This window comes from Lepidochelys olivacea (genome assembly GCF_965140295.1).
Source record: "Lepidochelys olivacea isolate rLepOli2 genome assembly, chromosome: 1".
In the NCBI taxonomy this organism is placed as follows: domain Eukaryota; kingdom Metazoa; phylum Chordata; order Testudines; family Cheloniidae; genus Lepidochelys; species Lepidochelys olivacea.
Window position 1 is genome coordinate 333,782,175 of NC_140411.1, and position 14,616 is coordinate 333,796,790.

Below are 14,616 nucleotides of genomic sequence, written 5' to 3' on the forward strand. Positions count from 1 at the left end.
GCTGAGGAATTTGTTGTCTTTCTTAAAGTTGAGTAGTTGGACACAATGCAGGATAGTGTGTGATTCATTTCTTAGCATTATAAAACTGTACCTGTCTTAGGACTGGACATTTTACCCTATTTCCAATCCTAAAACACAATTGCAAATGGAAAACACTAAGAAATGAATCACGCTTATTCATGCTTTTCACACAATGTTATCTAGTAACTTTTCCTTTGGTTTCGTTGTGTTATAATAAATGCTATCAGACACAGAAAAGAGATAGGATAGCATGAAATTTCCATGAGAAGGCTGCATAGTCAGTATGCCTTAGAATTGAGTGACTACAACTCCAGCTGTAAGTGCAACGTAGCTTATTGTTAATTACCAGTTTTTAAAAATACTTCGTACTTATGGACTGTCTTTCATTCAAAAGTCTTAAAGTACTACACAAAGATTAACTAAAGCTCGTAACACCACTGTAAGGGAGGCTTTATATTTATACTGCAGATCGGGAGCTAGGCCGAAAACAAGTGAAGGAACTTTTTCAGGGTCACACAGTGAGTCATGGTCAGAGACTGAAACGGAGCCCTGGGTTCCTGGGCCCCAGTTCAGCAAGGTACATGCCCAACTTTGAGCACATGAATAGCCAAAGGGACTGTACATGTGCTCATGTGCTAAAGATAGCAAGCACCTTGCTGAGCTGGGGCCCTGATTCCCAGCTACTTGCACTATACTGACTACAGACCCATCAGGGGACATTGGGAGAGTTAATTATCTTAATTATGAAGAAACTTATATTGAAATATATTGGGTGAGGAGTCAGCATGACCTGAATAACATGACTCATAGAATCTGAGACAGTGATTTCTGCATTGTGTCCATAAGTCCTGGTTGAACTATAGCACATCTTTTAGAAAGACGTGTAATCTTGATTTAAAGAGTTCAGGTAACAGAGAATCTACCACATCCCTAGGTAACCTGTTCCAGTTTTTTTACTGTTAAAAATATTCACCTTATTTCTAGTCTGAATGTATGTAACTTCAGTTTCTAGCTATCCTATCTACTTAGGTCTATGTCTGCTAGATTAAAAAATATTAATTGCTATTACAAAGAAAATATCAGCTGTGGAGGTGTACATATCAACAGAGATAAACAAAACAGAGAAGAGTGGTGAAATGGCATTATTAGGAACTATTAGCCAGAGCTACAGCCCTGCAAACCTGTGATCCAGAAAGCTTTAGGTAAATAAATGTTCATGTACAAAACTCCCTTAACTTTTCATCTGTTTTGTATGGGTATTACATACAGTCAGGAAAACAAATGGCTCACTGCTTAACACAGGAATGCCAGTGGGGAAAAAGGGGAAAGAGTGTGCAAGTGTGGCTCTCCCCACATGCACAGAGGTGACTTGTGCAGCCTTCAGCAAGTCACTAAATTTTCCTGTATCTCACGTTCTTCATTTGTAGTACAGGGATAATAGCTACAGCACTGTGGTTACAAGAAAGCTTAATGCATTATGGTTTACAAAAAGTACTCCTGGGAGAATTCTGTGCCACTGCGCATGCACAGAATTCATGTATCCTGCAGATCTTTTTTCTCAGCAGAAAATACATTTTGCTGGAGAGGCTCTGCAGTTGTGCCTTTTGCCCACCACGGCCTGCTGTGGCACCAGAGCAGAGGCAGCAGGCTCACCACTCACTGGCCATAGCAGTCAGCAGTCGATAGGGAGAGAACAGAGGCTGCGCATCTCACAGTGCCCTGCCTCTGGGGCCAGGTAAGGAGGCACAGGATATGGAAGTGGGGGGGAAACAGATACAGAGTGGGCACATGGGGCTGCTTGGGGGGTCACACAGACTGGAATTCAGAAGGGCTAGTGGGAGGACAGTCTGGCACAGGCTCTGAATGGGAGTGGAGGTGGAGGGACACTGGGAGGTGGGGATGGCTGAGTGGGGGTGCAGGGACACACGGAGACAAGGGCAGATGTGTCTGACTGATTGGGAGAGACTAGGGATCAGCCAGGGTCTGCATGGGGGAGGCTCCCCAACAGTTGCCTTCCCCCCCAAAAAAAACCCCTGTTCCAGTCTTCTCCCACCCACACCCAACATCCTCCAGGTTCACTCCCAGGTTCCTTCCCAGCAATTACTTCCCTATCCCACAGCTCCTCTGTTACCCTGGGTTTCCCTAAGCCTGTGCACGACTTCTGAGGGGTATGGGAAATACGTTTTTTTATTGTAGTTTAAATTAATTATTACTCAAAGTTCTGTATGACTATGCCTAGTAAGGGAACTATTTGTCAAAAAAAAACATTTCCTGAATCTTTTTTGTTTGTATTGTCACAAACTTGTTGATAGATATTTTGAAATAAATGACAAAAATAATTGAAACTGGTGTGCTTATAATGTGTTATTTTGACAAATAAAACATGCAGAATTTTGCAGAATTTTAAAATACTTTGTGGGAGTGAACGTGGAGGGTTTTTAATTTTTTTGGTGCAGAATTTTTAATGTGTTGGGGCAGAATTTCCCCCAGGAGTAAAAGCTTTGAGATCCATGGGTGGTAGGCAGTGTAGAAATGCAAAATATTATTTAATAATTCCATCATATTTTCACTGGTAAAATTTCTGATGGTGTATTATTCAATACTTGCATCTCAAAGATATCAGTTGTTTTGAACACTTATAAAACACAAGCTTTTTCTTCCAGAAACCACCTAACTGTCCCCATTAGGCATCGTCATACCTTCATACAAAAGCCACTTACGTTTTTGTCTTTGTTGTATTTGTGGAAAATCTCTTGTGCTCTTTCTTCACCACCATCAGTAAACAACATAATGATCTTATTGCAGTTAGCTCTAGAGACACTGTGCTGTAAGAGATTCAAAGAGAAGTATCCTTTTAGTTCTGGCTCTCACAAAAAATGCAGAAGTGTAATATAGTTCCCAGAAACATAGTTCAGCTCTGAAGGGCAAGGGATGCCTCTTTTTTTATGCCTTGTGCAGAAGAAAGCACATTACTTAAGTACTAATGCGTTAAAACCTGACCTCACTGGGTATGTTTACACTGCAATAAAATGGCCTCCCTGGCTGTCCCTGGTCAGCTGACTGGGGCTCGTGGGTCTTGGGCTGAGGGGCTATAAAACAGGAGTGTAGACCTTCAGGCTTGGGCCAGAGGCTGGGCTCTAGGACCCAGCAATGGAGAATGGCAAAGCTCCTGCTGACCTCAATGGAGCTAGGATTTCACTCAATAAGTCTGCCTCCAACTCTAGTATTTCTAAGTCTATATCCTGCTTTTTGTCACCAAGATATTAGTATTATTAGTGCATCACTACTGACAGAGCCTTCCTTCACTCTTTAAGAGCCAAATTATGGTACACCTCAGATCTGACCAAAAGCAACATTGTGGTAATCAGGTATGTTCCACCCAAAGAAGCATAAGGGAGCTGCATGAATGGGGTTGTTTGTATTGTTGTTTGTTGTTGTTGTTTGGAAGTAAATTGTATATTTGTTAAAACAAAACATGCAGATCAAACCATGATCCCAAATTCTCTTCGCTGGATGCCTGAATGTGACTCAGGCAGTGGATATCTTGCTACGCAGTTCAAAAAAGAGGGCATTTTCACTCTACCCTTCAGGTTTATTTGACGTGACTCCCTCCTTCCTTCCGCGCTCTGGAAATTTGAAGTGGCCATTGATGCTTCAACTCATGGGAGTCCAATGAGTGTCTCAAGTGCTGAGCCAGTCAAACTCTCTGGCCACTAAATTAGTCCTTAACAAACCAAAAATCTAAGGTAAATTACCACTCAGCTCCCAGTGAACTTACCCTTACATTTAAGTCTTACAAACTCAGGACCATGTTTTGTTTTATTTTTTGTTACATTTCTTCAGAATCAGCTCAGTTTTCCTCTTTTATATCTGCTGACTTTTTTTTTTTTTACACCAGAGCACACGTTTTGCCGGCTTACACAAAGTGGGGTAGGTTTTCACCAAGGTTACCTGGGTACTTGGGGGAACAAGAAAACCCTTGCTCCTCTGAGTCTCCTGTTCAATTGCAACACCAGTGGAGGGGAGGTGCTGCGCACCCCAGATTCCTCTCTGTAAGCAAGCAGGCTGGGAGGCGATGGGATTAGGAGGAGCCCTGGTTCAGATCCCTAATTCACTAGTCAATGGAGCTGGCAGAGCAACAGGGAGAAGCAAGCTGCTCATGAAAAAAGGTGACATAACTTTTTCTACAATGAAAACAAGGGAGAAGTGAGGAGAAATTCTGGCCCTCTGTCATCCAGCGGTATGCTCCTGGGGTGCTGAAGCTGTGCAATGTCCCTAACAGAGGAGAGACCATAATGTAATGATCTGGTCCTCACTAGTGCAGCTACTTAATTATATAATTCTATAGTACTCTCAGCAAATTCTGGCATTAACAAATCAAAATTCTTTATTTGCTATTACTGCATTTTTACTAAATCTAATTCTGTATGGACCTTTTGACATCAGAAGCTCAGTTTTCAAGAGGCGCCTCTGTCTAATGAAGGACAGAACTGAGCCTTATGAATTTTCTTACCAGTAATGATGAATAAAGAAATTTGAAATCATTGCATTAATATCACTCCTGTCACCACTGTAAGTTTGATTTGGAAATAGAAAATGGAGGATCAATTTTGCTTGTAAAATACAATATACAATACATTGCTTTGGGCTGCTGCTTTTTTATGTTAAAAAAGTAATAAAACTAGAACAGGTACTTTATAAATATTGAAAAACACCTACCTGCTTAATGATTTAATACATTCCAAAATAAATTCATAAGGGCACCACACAAATAATTGACTGGAGGCCCAAATCCTGGTCACCTTACTCTCACAAGGTGTTCCATTGATTTAAAAGGACAACCTACATGAGTAAGGTAAAACAGATTTGGTCTTTGTTCTACTGGGCCGAACTTTGTACTGACTTACTTGGTGGTTTAAGTTAGACATCTAGTGTGCATCTATATAACATCGTAAGAGTGCAAAGTACTTTACTGTTCCTACCCCAAAAGAGCTTACTGTGGGACTATTAGCACATGTATTATGGTGCTTAGATAGAATTGATAGATGTAATGGAAACTTACATTTTTATGAGCCAATCAGGACTGGAGACCCAACAATATACAAATGTAGATTAAAAAATGGTCCCCTGCCATTGTCACATGCAATCTCATTAACAGAAATCTTGCCCAGATCAGGCTGTAAGGAGTGGTTGAAACTAAGGGGAGAAGGAGCGGGAAGGGAGGATGGTGATTATATTGGAATTGGGTGGTTGCTGTAGTTTGTCACATATGCATCTTGATGTACAGCGTTGGTTCTTTCACTAGGGCAAAGGAGGTCTAACTTCACTCTCTTGCTGAAAGGATGAGGGAAAAGGGGGTTCTGCCAGTAAAAATAAGCATGTCCCGCACAGTGACTGCAGGACAGCCTACTGTCTCCTAAAGTAAAGAAGTGGTATGAAACTGGTGCCTGTGTATATTATTTAAATACTATATATATATTGAAAATGTATGCTTCATACCATAGCCATACTAAAGCATGATATTTTATAACAGATTTGTGTTTATATAATAATGGGTTCATGTGTGTTGGGACAGGATCTCTCTTCACACTGCGATAAATGGCATTTACTCTGCATTAACACCATTGCTACTTAGAGAAGAATTTTCTCCAGAATATATCATTAATTGCACACTTTATCCAATCTATTGCTATAAATACAAGAATCATATTATCCGTACATCCTGTTTAGTTTAAATAACTAAATGGTCTATTTTATATTTAATTATACATTTTGCAATATTGGTGATATATTTTTCATATCTATATCTAGATAGCCAATATTGCAAAATATAATATATATTTGCTATGTATTAACAGTAGTCTCCTGCATTGTGATGTAGCGTTATTCTGTACTAGCATACTTTCCCTGTTTCCCTAGAGTCCCTTTGCGGGGTAGTCTAAGCAACTACAAGAGGAGCTTTTCCCCTCTTTCCTGTTCCTTCTGGGTTTATCTTCATGAACCCTGTGTTAGTGAGCAGGTTTATGCAACATTCCTTACCTGTCAATTACATCAATCTATATTACAGCACAGCTAGGGTCGCCAACTTTCTAATCACACAAAACCGAACACCCCTGCTTCTTCTCTGAGGCCCCACTCATGTCCTCCCCTTCTCTGAGGCCCCACCCCCGCTCACTCCATCCGCACTCCCTTCGTCGCTCACTCTTCCCTACCCTCACTCACTTTCACTGGGTTGGGGCAGGGGTTTGGGGTGCGGGAGGGGGTATGGGCTCTGGGCTAGGGCCGGGGATGAGGGGTTTGGGGTACAGGAGGGGGGGCTGGGCTGGGGTGTGTGAGGGGCTGGGGATGCAGCTCCAAGGAAGCGGCTGCCAGGTCCCCATGGCCTCTAGGTGCATGGGCGGCCAGGCAGTTCTGCGCGCTGCCTTCGTGCCCAGAGGTGCCACCCCCTGCAGCTCCCATTGGTCGTGGTTCCCAGCCAATGGGAGCTGCAGAGCCGGTACTCTGTGTGGAGGCAGTTTGCGGAGCCTCCCAGTTCCTGGCTGCCCCAGCACCTAGGGGCCACAGAGACTGGCGTCCATTTCCAGGAACAGCACGGAGCCAGGGCAGTTAGAGAGCCTGCCTTAGCCCTGGGCCCCCACTGCACCGCTGACCGCACATAAAGAGCCGCCAGAGTTCCTTTTCGACTGGGCATTCCGGTTGAAAACCGGATGCCTGGCAACCCTAAGCACAGCCCACTTAACCTCCCAGCAGCATAGGGAAAAAGAAGACTCTCCTCTGCCCGTGTGCAGATGTGCACACCTTGTGTCTGACTGAATACGTGTAAGGGGTGCTATTTCATTTCTGCTGTCCCTCCCCCCAATCTCTGAGTGGGAGGCTCCACTCTCACAAAAGTATGGGCCTGCACAAGGGGTGGGGGAATCTTTTATGGATTCCCTTCCATATTTCCATTCCCTCTCCTACCCCAAGGAGCCAGCAGGGAAGGCACAGATTCTCTTACACGGCCTGGGCTGGTTGTAAAATTCACAGTCCAGCCCATTGTGATGGTTTGGCCACCCACCATGTTAGACTTATAACTAAGTTAAAAATCATTAACTTACACGTGAGTTTAATTTACACCTTTTCTGCATTTTCACTGTAGGATTTGATTCATCTTGTCAGAGATTCGTCTATTAAAGAATTCATACTACCCTCTGACAAGACGAAATATTGTGTCTCAGATGAAGATGAAAATGTGCTAAAATACATCAGAAACCTGAATGATTTTCTTGATGCTACATAATGACAGGATGTCTCTCTATTTTAAAAAAAAACCTTTCTGACCCCCCTCTTAGGATGCTAACTGTCTTCCATTCTTTATTTTATTTTATATTTTTAAACTTCAACTAAGCAAGCAAATAGGTAGCCATCTTTTTTTTTCTTTTCTTTAATGAAGGTGCTACTATGTTCATTTTGTGGATAAAATTGCTTTACTTTGAAATAATTATCACACCCTTAAAAATTGAGTTCCCTTACCTTTATTTCTGGAATATAGCTTGATGCATGAAACTCTATGAATGCATCTTGCACAATGAGTTTTCATGTAATTGGGGAAGAAAAAAGTGAAGCAATGCAAAAACCTCCTACTTGGAATCACAATAGACCACAAAGTGATTTACAGAAAAATTCCTTCTATAGTATTCATTACAATAGGGTAAAAATTAATTGTACCACCAAATCTAAAGAACATTGAGTAAAGATTCCTTTGCAAATATAATGTAGAAGAACAGTAGATAACACCGACTCACAAATCAGCACATCAGTGTTACTAATGGCGTGCCTTAATTTATTTAAAAGATTATATTAAAATATTTATTTCCATCCAGCAATATTTCTAGAAAGGAATTTTCCTTTAGGCACAAAGAAGGCAACACTTGTTTAAGCGTGAAAGTGAGTTCAAGTGGTTGTCATCCACAGCCTACGTAATTATAATAAGACCTTGACCTTTTAAAATATTTAGCATCCTTGGAACTTATTACTAAGTTGACCTGTTTGAAATCATGAACATAAAATAAAAATAACCATATTCATAATCATGTTATCTTTATAAATCTTCATTATCTGATCCCATGTAATTTTATATGCTTGTCTCTAGAGTCTATAGCCGACTCCATCAACAGCTCTTTATTTCTCCAGTCAGTTGTATCTGCCAGAATTTGGAGTGGACAACTGCAATTCGTTAACCTCACTAATCTCTTAAATTCCCCAAATATACATGTCCACCACATCCATCCATCATTCACATGCTTACAGAACATTCTGTGGGCCTCAAAATACCCATAATCTCAGCAACAACTAATACATGTTCTTCCAATAACAACCATCGACCCATCTTCTTCTAGTATTTTATTTCTCTTTACCTTTGCATTTAGCTTTAAGAACAAGTGCATCTTATGACTTTGCTGTATTCATTACTTTCAAATTAGAACTTCTATTACTACTTCCTAGTGATTATTTGTTAAGTGCTAAGAATATACTCTGTTCCCTATCAAACATAACCCACAGAGTGTCTCTGCTCTGAGGAACATACAGCTCTAATCAAAACTAAAACAAAACAAGTTGGGAATATTATTTCACTACACTACTAATTAGACAGACACTGTGTGGGTGCAATATGGGAATAGGTAACAGAACCAAAAGATGGAGCCAATGCATTTCCCCCCAGGTGAGATTGATTTCTTTCTCCCTTCCATGTTTTAAATAGTTTGGAACAGTCTCTTTCCACTACCTAATATCCCTTTGCCAGCTAATACTTCTTTGCAATCAGACAAGCATGCACTAGGTATAAAATAAATTAAATCAGGAAAGGTGGATGCATTAAACATGACTGAGGGACACTCTAAACCAGGGTTTAATTGAAATATTAATCTGAGATGTAATAACATACTTTCTTCTTTGAAAACTGGCAGCAATGCAGCCAGTACTGAAGCCATGTGGCAAGTGGGAGAAAAGCCCATTGAAAAAAGAAGCCCAAAGTGAAACAAAAACAGTACATCACAGTGACAAACCAGTTTCTCCTTCACAAATCTTAACAAATCAAGCTGAGTGGAGCTCTACTAAGGGAAAGCATGCTGATGGGATACATTTGCTTGCTAAGTAATTGCATCATAAAATATATCACACTGTTTACGACTTGTGGAGCATTCAAAGTGACCATCTGGACATTAAAGTTCTATTATCACAGATCAATAGTATAACAGCACAGAGGGAAAACTTTGTAATACTTACATTTAGCAACTGTTCAAAAGCATAGCTAAAGCCTTTCTTGTAGTCAGTGATTCCTTTAGCTGAGATTTTGTAGACTGCCTCTTTCAGCTTCTTCTTGTTCCTCACATTAGCTTGGACAAGATGATTAAAGCAACTGACGTTCTGAGCGTTATTGTTAAACTGAAAAAGAAGTAATAAAGAACATTAAAGCCAAGAATGTTGGCTTAATTTCTTTTTTTGCTCCATATTTCTAAGTGCTGAGGGCCAGATGCTGCCTTCAGTCCATACATGCGACTCCTAGAAATGGGTGACCCTGAAAAGATTCAGATGATGCAATAACGCACACAAACATTTGGATACTTATCACAACTTTATCCAGAACATCAAAGTCTCTTGAAACTTCAAATTTGGGTAGCAAATGTTATGACTCTCTCCAATTTGTCCACTAAAGTGTAGTGCCCAGCTGAGGTCTGTACTGTTCTACTTGGCACTGGTGAGGTCTCAGCTGGAGTTACTGAGTCCAATTCTGGGCACTATGCTTAAGGAAAGATGTGGACAAACTGGAGAGAGTCCAGAGGAGAGAAACAAAAATGATAAAAAGTTTAGAAAACCAGACCTATGAGGGAAAGTTAAAAAAACTGAGGAAGTTTAGTCATCAGAAAAGATTACTGTGGGTGGAGGGGATCTGATAACAGTCTTCAAATTATGTTAAGGCTGTTTAAGAGGATATTGATCAATTTTTCTTCAAGTCTGAAGAGGACTGAAGGTAGGACAAGAAGTAATGGGCTTAATCTGCAGCAAGAGAGATTTAGGTTAGATATTAAGAAAAATGTTCTAACTATAATGATAATTGAGCTCTGGAATAGGCTTCCAAGGGATGTTGTGGAATCCCCATCACTGGAGGTGTTTAATAAGAGGCTGGACAAACACCTGTCAGGGATGGTCTAAGTTCACTTGACATTGCCACAATGCAGGGGGCTGGACTTGATGACTTCCTGAAGTCCTTTCCAGACCTACGTTTCCGTGATTTTATGAAAATGGATATTCAGTCCTTTACTTCTAAGACCAGATCCAAAGCTGAAATAAGCAGAAAAACTCTGACTGGAGTTTCAATGGCCTTTGGTACAGACCTTACCAGTCGAACAGAAGTAGGAAGTTCAGAGGCATAGAAAAAATGCAATAAAATTAAAAAAAAATGGGGAAAAAAGGTTGAAAGTTCCTTGAAACTTTTACTCCTTGGAAAAGGTGTGAGTCAAGTTTTAGGTTGCTTCTTATTTTATCCAAACCCAGCTGGCCCATCCCGAAACCTATCATCACACAACGGGAGCTGCAAATCAAGATCAATTGCTATATATGGCCCACAAAAAACAAAACACTCTTGGCAAAAATAAGCACATCACGGAATAGATATACATAACAAGGCAATTTTTAAACCAGGTTTCCATTTGTGTATTATGCACATGCTTTTATTTTTTAGTGCTATCACTCATGATAGATGGGAGATCCTAGCACTTGATAACTTCTAGCACTCATGTGACATTGGTCAAATATATACATGCAAATTGTTTGTATGGAAAAGTTTTGCCTGCTCGAGTGGAGGTCATTTTGTGACCTCTTTGAAATTTGGTCTTGTATGTGGTGATCTATCGTGTATTGCGGTAGCACCTATGAGCCACAGATATGCTCTTGGACACCACTGTGCTAGGTGTGGTACAAACGCTGTCCTATATTGCCTGAACATCTCTTTTACATTCAAAAACAAGTACAGTTGACATACATTATCAAAAAAGTGTTTTCCTGCCCAAAGAAATTTTAATTGGTTTGACTGAACATAAATACTAGGCACAACAGATACTTGCCATTTTATATGCTTCAAAATGCTCACTAAAGCTGTTTCCTACCACTCTATAAGTGTATGGGGCCTTAAAGAGAATGCCAATCATGTAAAGTCACCTTTGCATAACTCGGCATCAAGCCCTAGGAGTTTAATTCTGTCCTTACATCCTGAACACCTCTATTTAACCCACTTGTGTTGCACTCAGGGTAAGTAAATAAGAGGAGATTTTGACCATTGATTTTACATATTTTGCTGGGATGCTGAAACCATTTCTATTTTCTTATGGTATGGTAAATTCAAAATTAAAAACACCAAAAACTGATTTTTCTGACACAACAGGTTTGATTTAAACCAAAGAAGTAAAGAAATTCAGAGTGCCAGTTTATAAACACACCTCATTTTATCCAGGTGCTAACAGAGCACATATATAATGGGTAAATACTAAAGATGTGCAAAAATTTAACACACACACACACACACCCAACTCCCAAACAGGACAAAACACCTGATGCTAGTACAAACCCAGAGTTTGAGTGGAATTCTGAGCAAACCTGCCAAGTTGTTATATTTGGTGTAAACATTATAAAACTCATTGGCTATAAAGTGTTTCAACCCCAGATCAGGAATTTCTAGTTTTAATGGTTCACTTGTACCTGAAATCAAAGCAAAATTCAGGGGTGCAAAATCCAAGCAGACCCAAACCAAAAAGAGATTCCTACAACCTCACAGGAATTTGGTGACACCCCACAAAAAAAGGTTTTTCTCTACTGCTCCTTTATCCATGTATAATATACCAACCTAGAGTATAGAATTTTATGAGAGTCTCCTTCTAGTAGTTAGATGCAATGACTACACCAGCTTCCTCTTTTTTCACAACTAAGAGTGCGCCTGTTGCTCACAGAAGCCTCTGGTTTTAGTGGTGGTGATCTGAAGATTGAGTCCCCATTGACAGGTATGGTGTTTGCACATTACAATTAAGGATATAGCATTAACTTTAGTTACTCATCTTAACTTTGATTTTTTTGTTTGCGTTGTCAGCTCCTTTCAGTATAGCAATCTTTTTATGACAAAGTCAGATTCTAAAGTTTATCCTTGAACTATCAAGTCCTTTTCTTATATCAGACAGTGGAGACTGATAAATAAAAGCATAAAACTAAAGAGAGAGAACCTCTGGAAGAAAAATACAAACATCACTCAGGACTGTACATGGATGGATAGCATATTTCACTTTGTGTGTATCAGTGACTGCAAACATTCACCTGTATTTGAAACAAGATAAATAGATACAGAGATAACCTAACAGCACAAACAGTTTGAATGCCACTCAGATGTTATTTCTGATGTGTTGGAGAAATATATATTAGCCAGTCAGCTATTTGTATAATTGTTCAAATACATACAACACAATATATTCATTTGACATTTGTGTCCTACTATTTTTGAATATATATGTATACACAATGCTAACAGGAGATGCACATTATTAATTATAGTTCTAAGCATGGAAGAAATATTGGCACATAATCATATTAGGATGCCAAGCTCTGCAATCATTCTCAAAAGTGACAATATTTTGTGTTTTATATATTTAGTATGTGGTATAAAAACATCCTTTGTGCTCTGATCAGAGCAAATTTTTTTATCGTACATTTCAGGATTGACTTGCATGAAGAATCCCAACACCACACACGGAGGAGATAGCACTTTCTCTAAATATTTTATAGGTCTAATTACTTTAGCTGTCTGTAGTTACCATTTTCCTACCAACAATGAATTTAGGCAAATTTGAATTTATAATCGGGACAAAGCTACTGTAGACATCTGTTCAGGGAGTGAGTCAGGTTATTAATATTTGCAAATATCGAATTCTTGAAAAATCTGTTCACTCATTTGCATTACATGGAAGACAAAATATGTGCTTACATTGTGTGATCATACTGTACTATTCTTTCAACTACATTAAATATTGTAGAAACATGTTGATTCACAGTGTGTATAGGGAGCGTGAGTGTGTGTGCAATGAAGAGGATGACATTTGCCTCCAACAGTCTATACTTTACAACTATGGAATCATTTTCTAATATTCTTGTTTTCATTTATTTAATTTTATTATGCCTTTAATAGTTTAGCTCTGGATTTCATTTGCTGTGAAGCAATTGTTTATACTACGGGTGTATGTGTTAGCTACCATAGGCAGGGCTGGCGGCAGTGCCATCTGGTATTATTATCCGACTCTTCCCATTATAAAGCCCTGTTTTCAGTTACTTAGAACTTTGCCAGATTTTAACTGTGCAGGCTGAAATTTTATATGCTGCGTGTCAGCCTTAGGCTGCTTTTAAAATAAAGTTTCAGGCAAGACATTTCAGCCATTTTGAAAAACAAGACTAGTGAAAAATATATCCCTCACCAGGTCCCTCATGCAAGGCTCTTAAGCAAATTAAACAATCCTGGGATTCGGGGGAACATCCTCTCATGGATCAATAACTGGTTAAAAAGTAGAACACAAAAGGTAGGAATAAATGGTCAGTTTTCACAATGTAGAGATGTAAGTAGCGGGGTCCCTCAAGGATCTGTAATGGGACCACTGCTGTTCAACACATTCATAAATGATCTGGAAAAAGGGTTGAATAGTGAGGTGGCAAAATTTGCAGATGATATAAAATTACACACAATAGTTAAGTCCAAAGCTGACTGAGAAGAGTTACAAAGGGATCTCACTGAAATCATAGAATCATAGAATATCAGGGTTGGAAGGGACCCCAGAAGGTCATCTAGTCCAACCCCCTGCTCAAAACAGGACCAATTCCCAGTTAAATCATCCCAGCCAGGGCTTTGTCAAGCCTGACCTTAAAAACCTCTAAGGAAGGAGATTCTACCACCTCCCTAGGTAACGCATTCCAGTGTTTCACCACCCTCTTAGTGAAAAAGTTTTTCCTAATATCCAATCTAAACCTCCCCCACTGCAACTTGAGACCATTACTCCTCGTTCTGTCATCTGCTACCATTGAGAACAGTCTAGAGCCATCCTCTTTGGAACCCCCTTTCAGGTAGTTGAAAGCAGCTATCAAATCCCCCCTCATTCTTCTCTTCTGCAGGCTAAACAATCCCAGCTCCCTCAGCCTCTCCTCATAACTCATGTGTTCCAGTCCCCTAATCATTTTTGTTGCCCTTCGCTGGACTCTCTCCAATTTATCCACATCCTTCTTGTAGTGTGGGGCCCAAAACTCGACACAGTACTCCAGATGAGGCCTCACCAATGTCGAATAGAGGGGAACGATCACGTCCCTCGATCTGCTCGCTATGCCCCTACTTATACATCCCAAAATGCCATTGGACTTCTTGGCAACAAGGGCACACTGCTGACTCATATCCAGCTTCTCGTCCACTGTCACCCCTAGGTCCTTTTCCGCAGAACTGCTGCCTAGCCATTCGGTCCCTAGTCTGTAACTGTGCATTGGGTTCTTCCGTCCTAAGTGCAGGACCCTGCACTTATCCTTATTGAACCTCCATCAGAT

The 14,616-nt window shown here is 40.1% G+C and overlaps 1 protein-coding gene across 3 annotated transcripts in view; it reads right to left on the minus strand.

The window, feature by feature from the left end:
- CACNA2D1 (calcium voltage-gated channel auxiliary subunit alpha2delta 1) overlaps positions 1 to 14,616 on the minus strand; it is a 681,161-nt gene that overhangs the window by 120,970 nt on the left and 545,575 nt on the right. For all 3 annotated transcript variants that reach the window (XM_084632490.1, XM_084632488.1, XM_084632489.1), the window contains 2 exons: positions 9,286 to 9,444; positions 2,742 to 2,846 (listed from right to left, as the gene is read on the minus strand). In XM_084632490.1, coding sequence (XP_084488616.1) covers positions 2,742 to 2,846; positions 9,286 to 9,444 — 264 coding nt within the window. The remainder of the gene's footprint in view (positions 1 to 2,741; positions 2,847 to 9,285; positions 9,445 to 14,616) is intronic.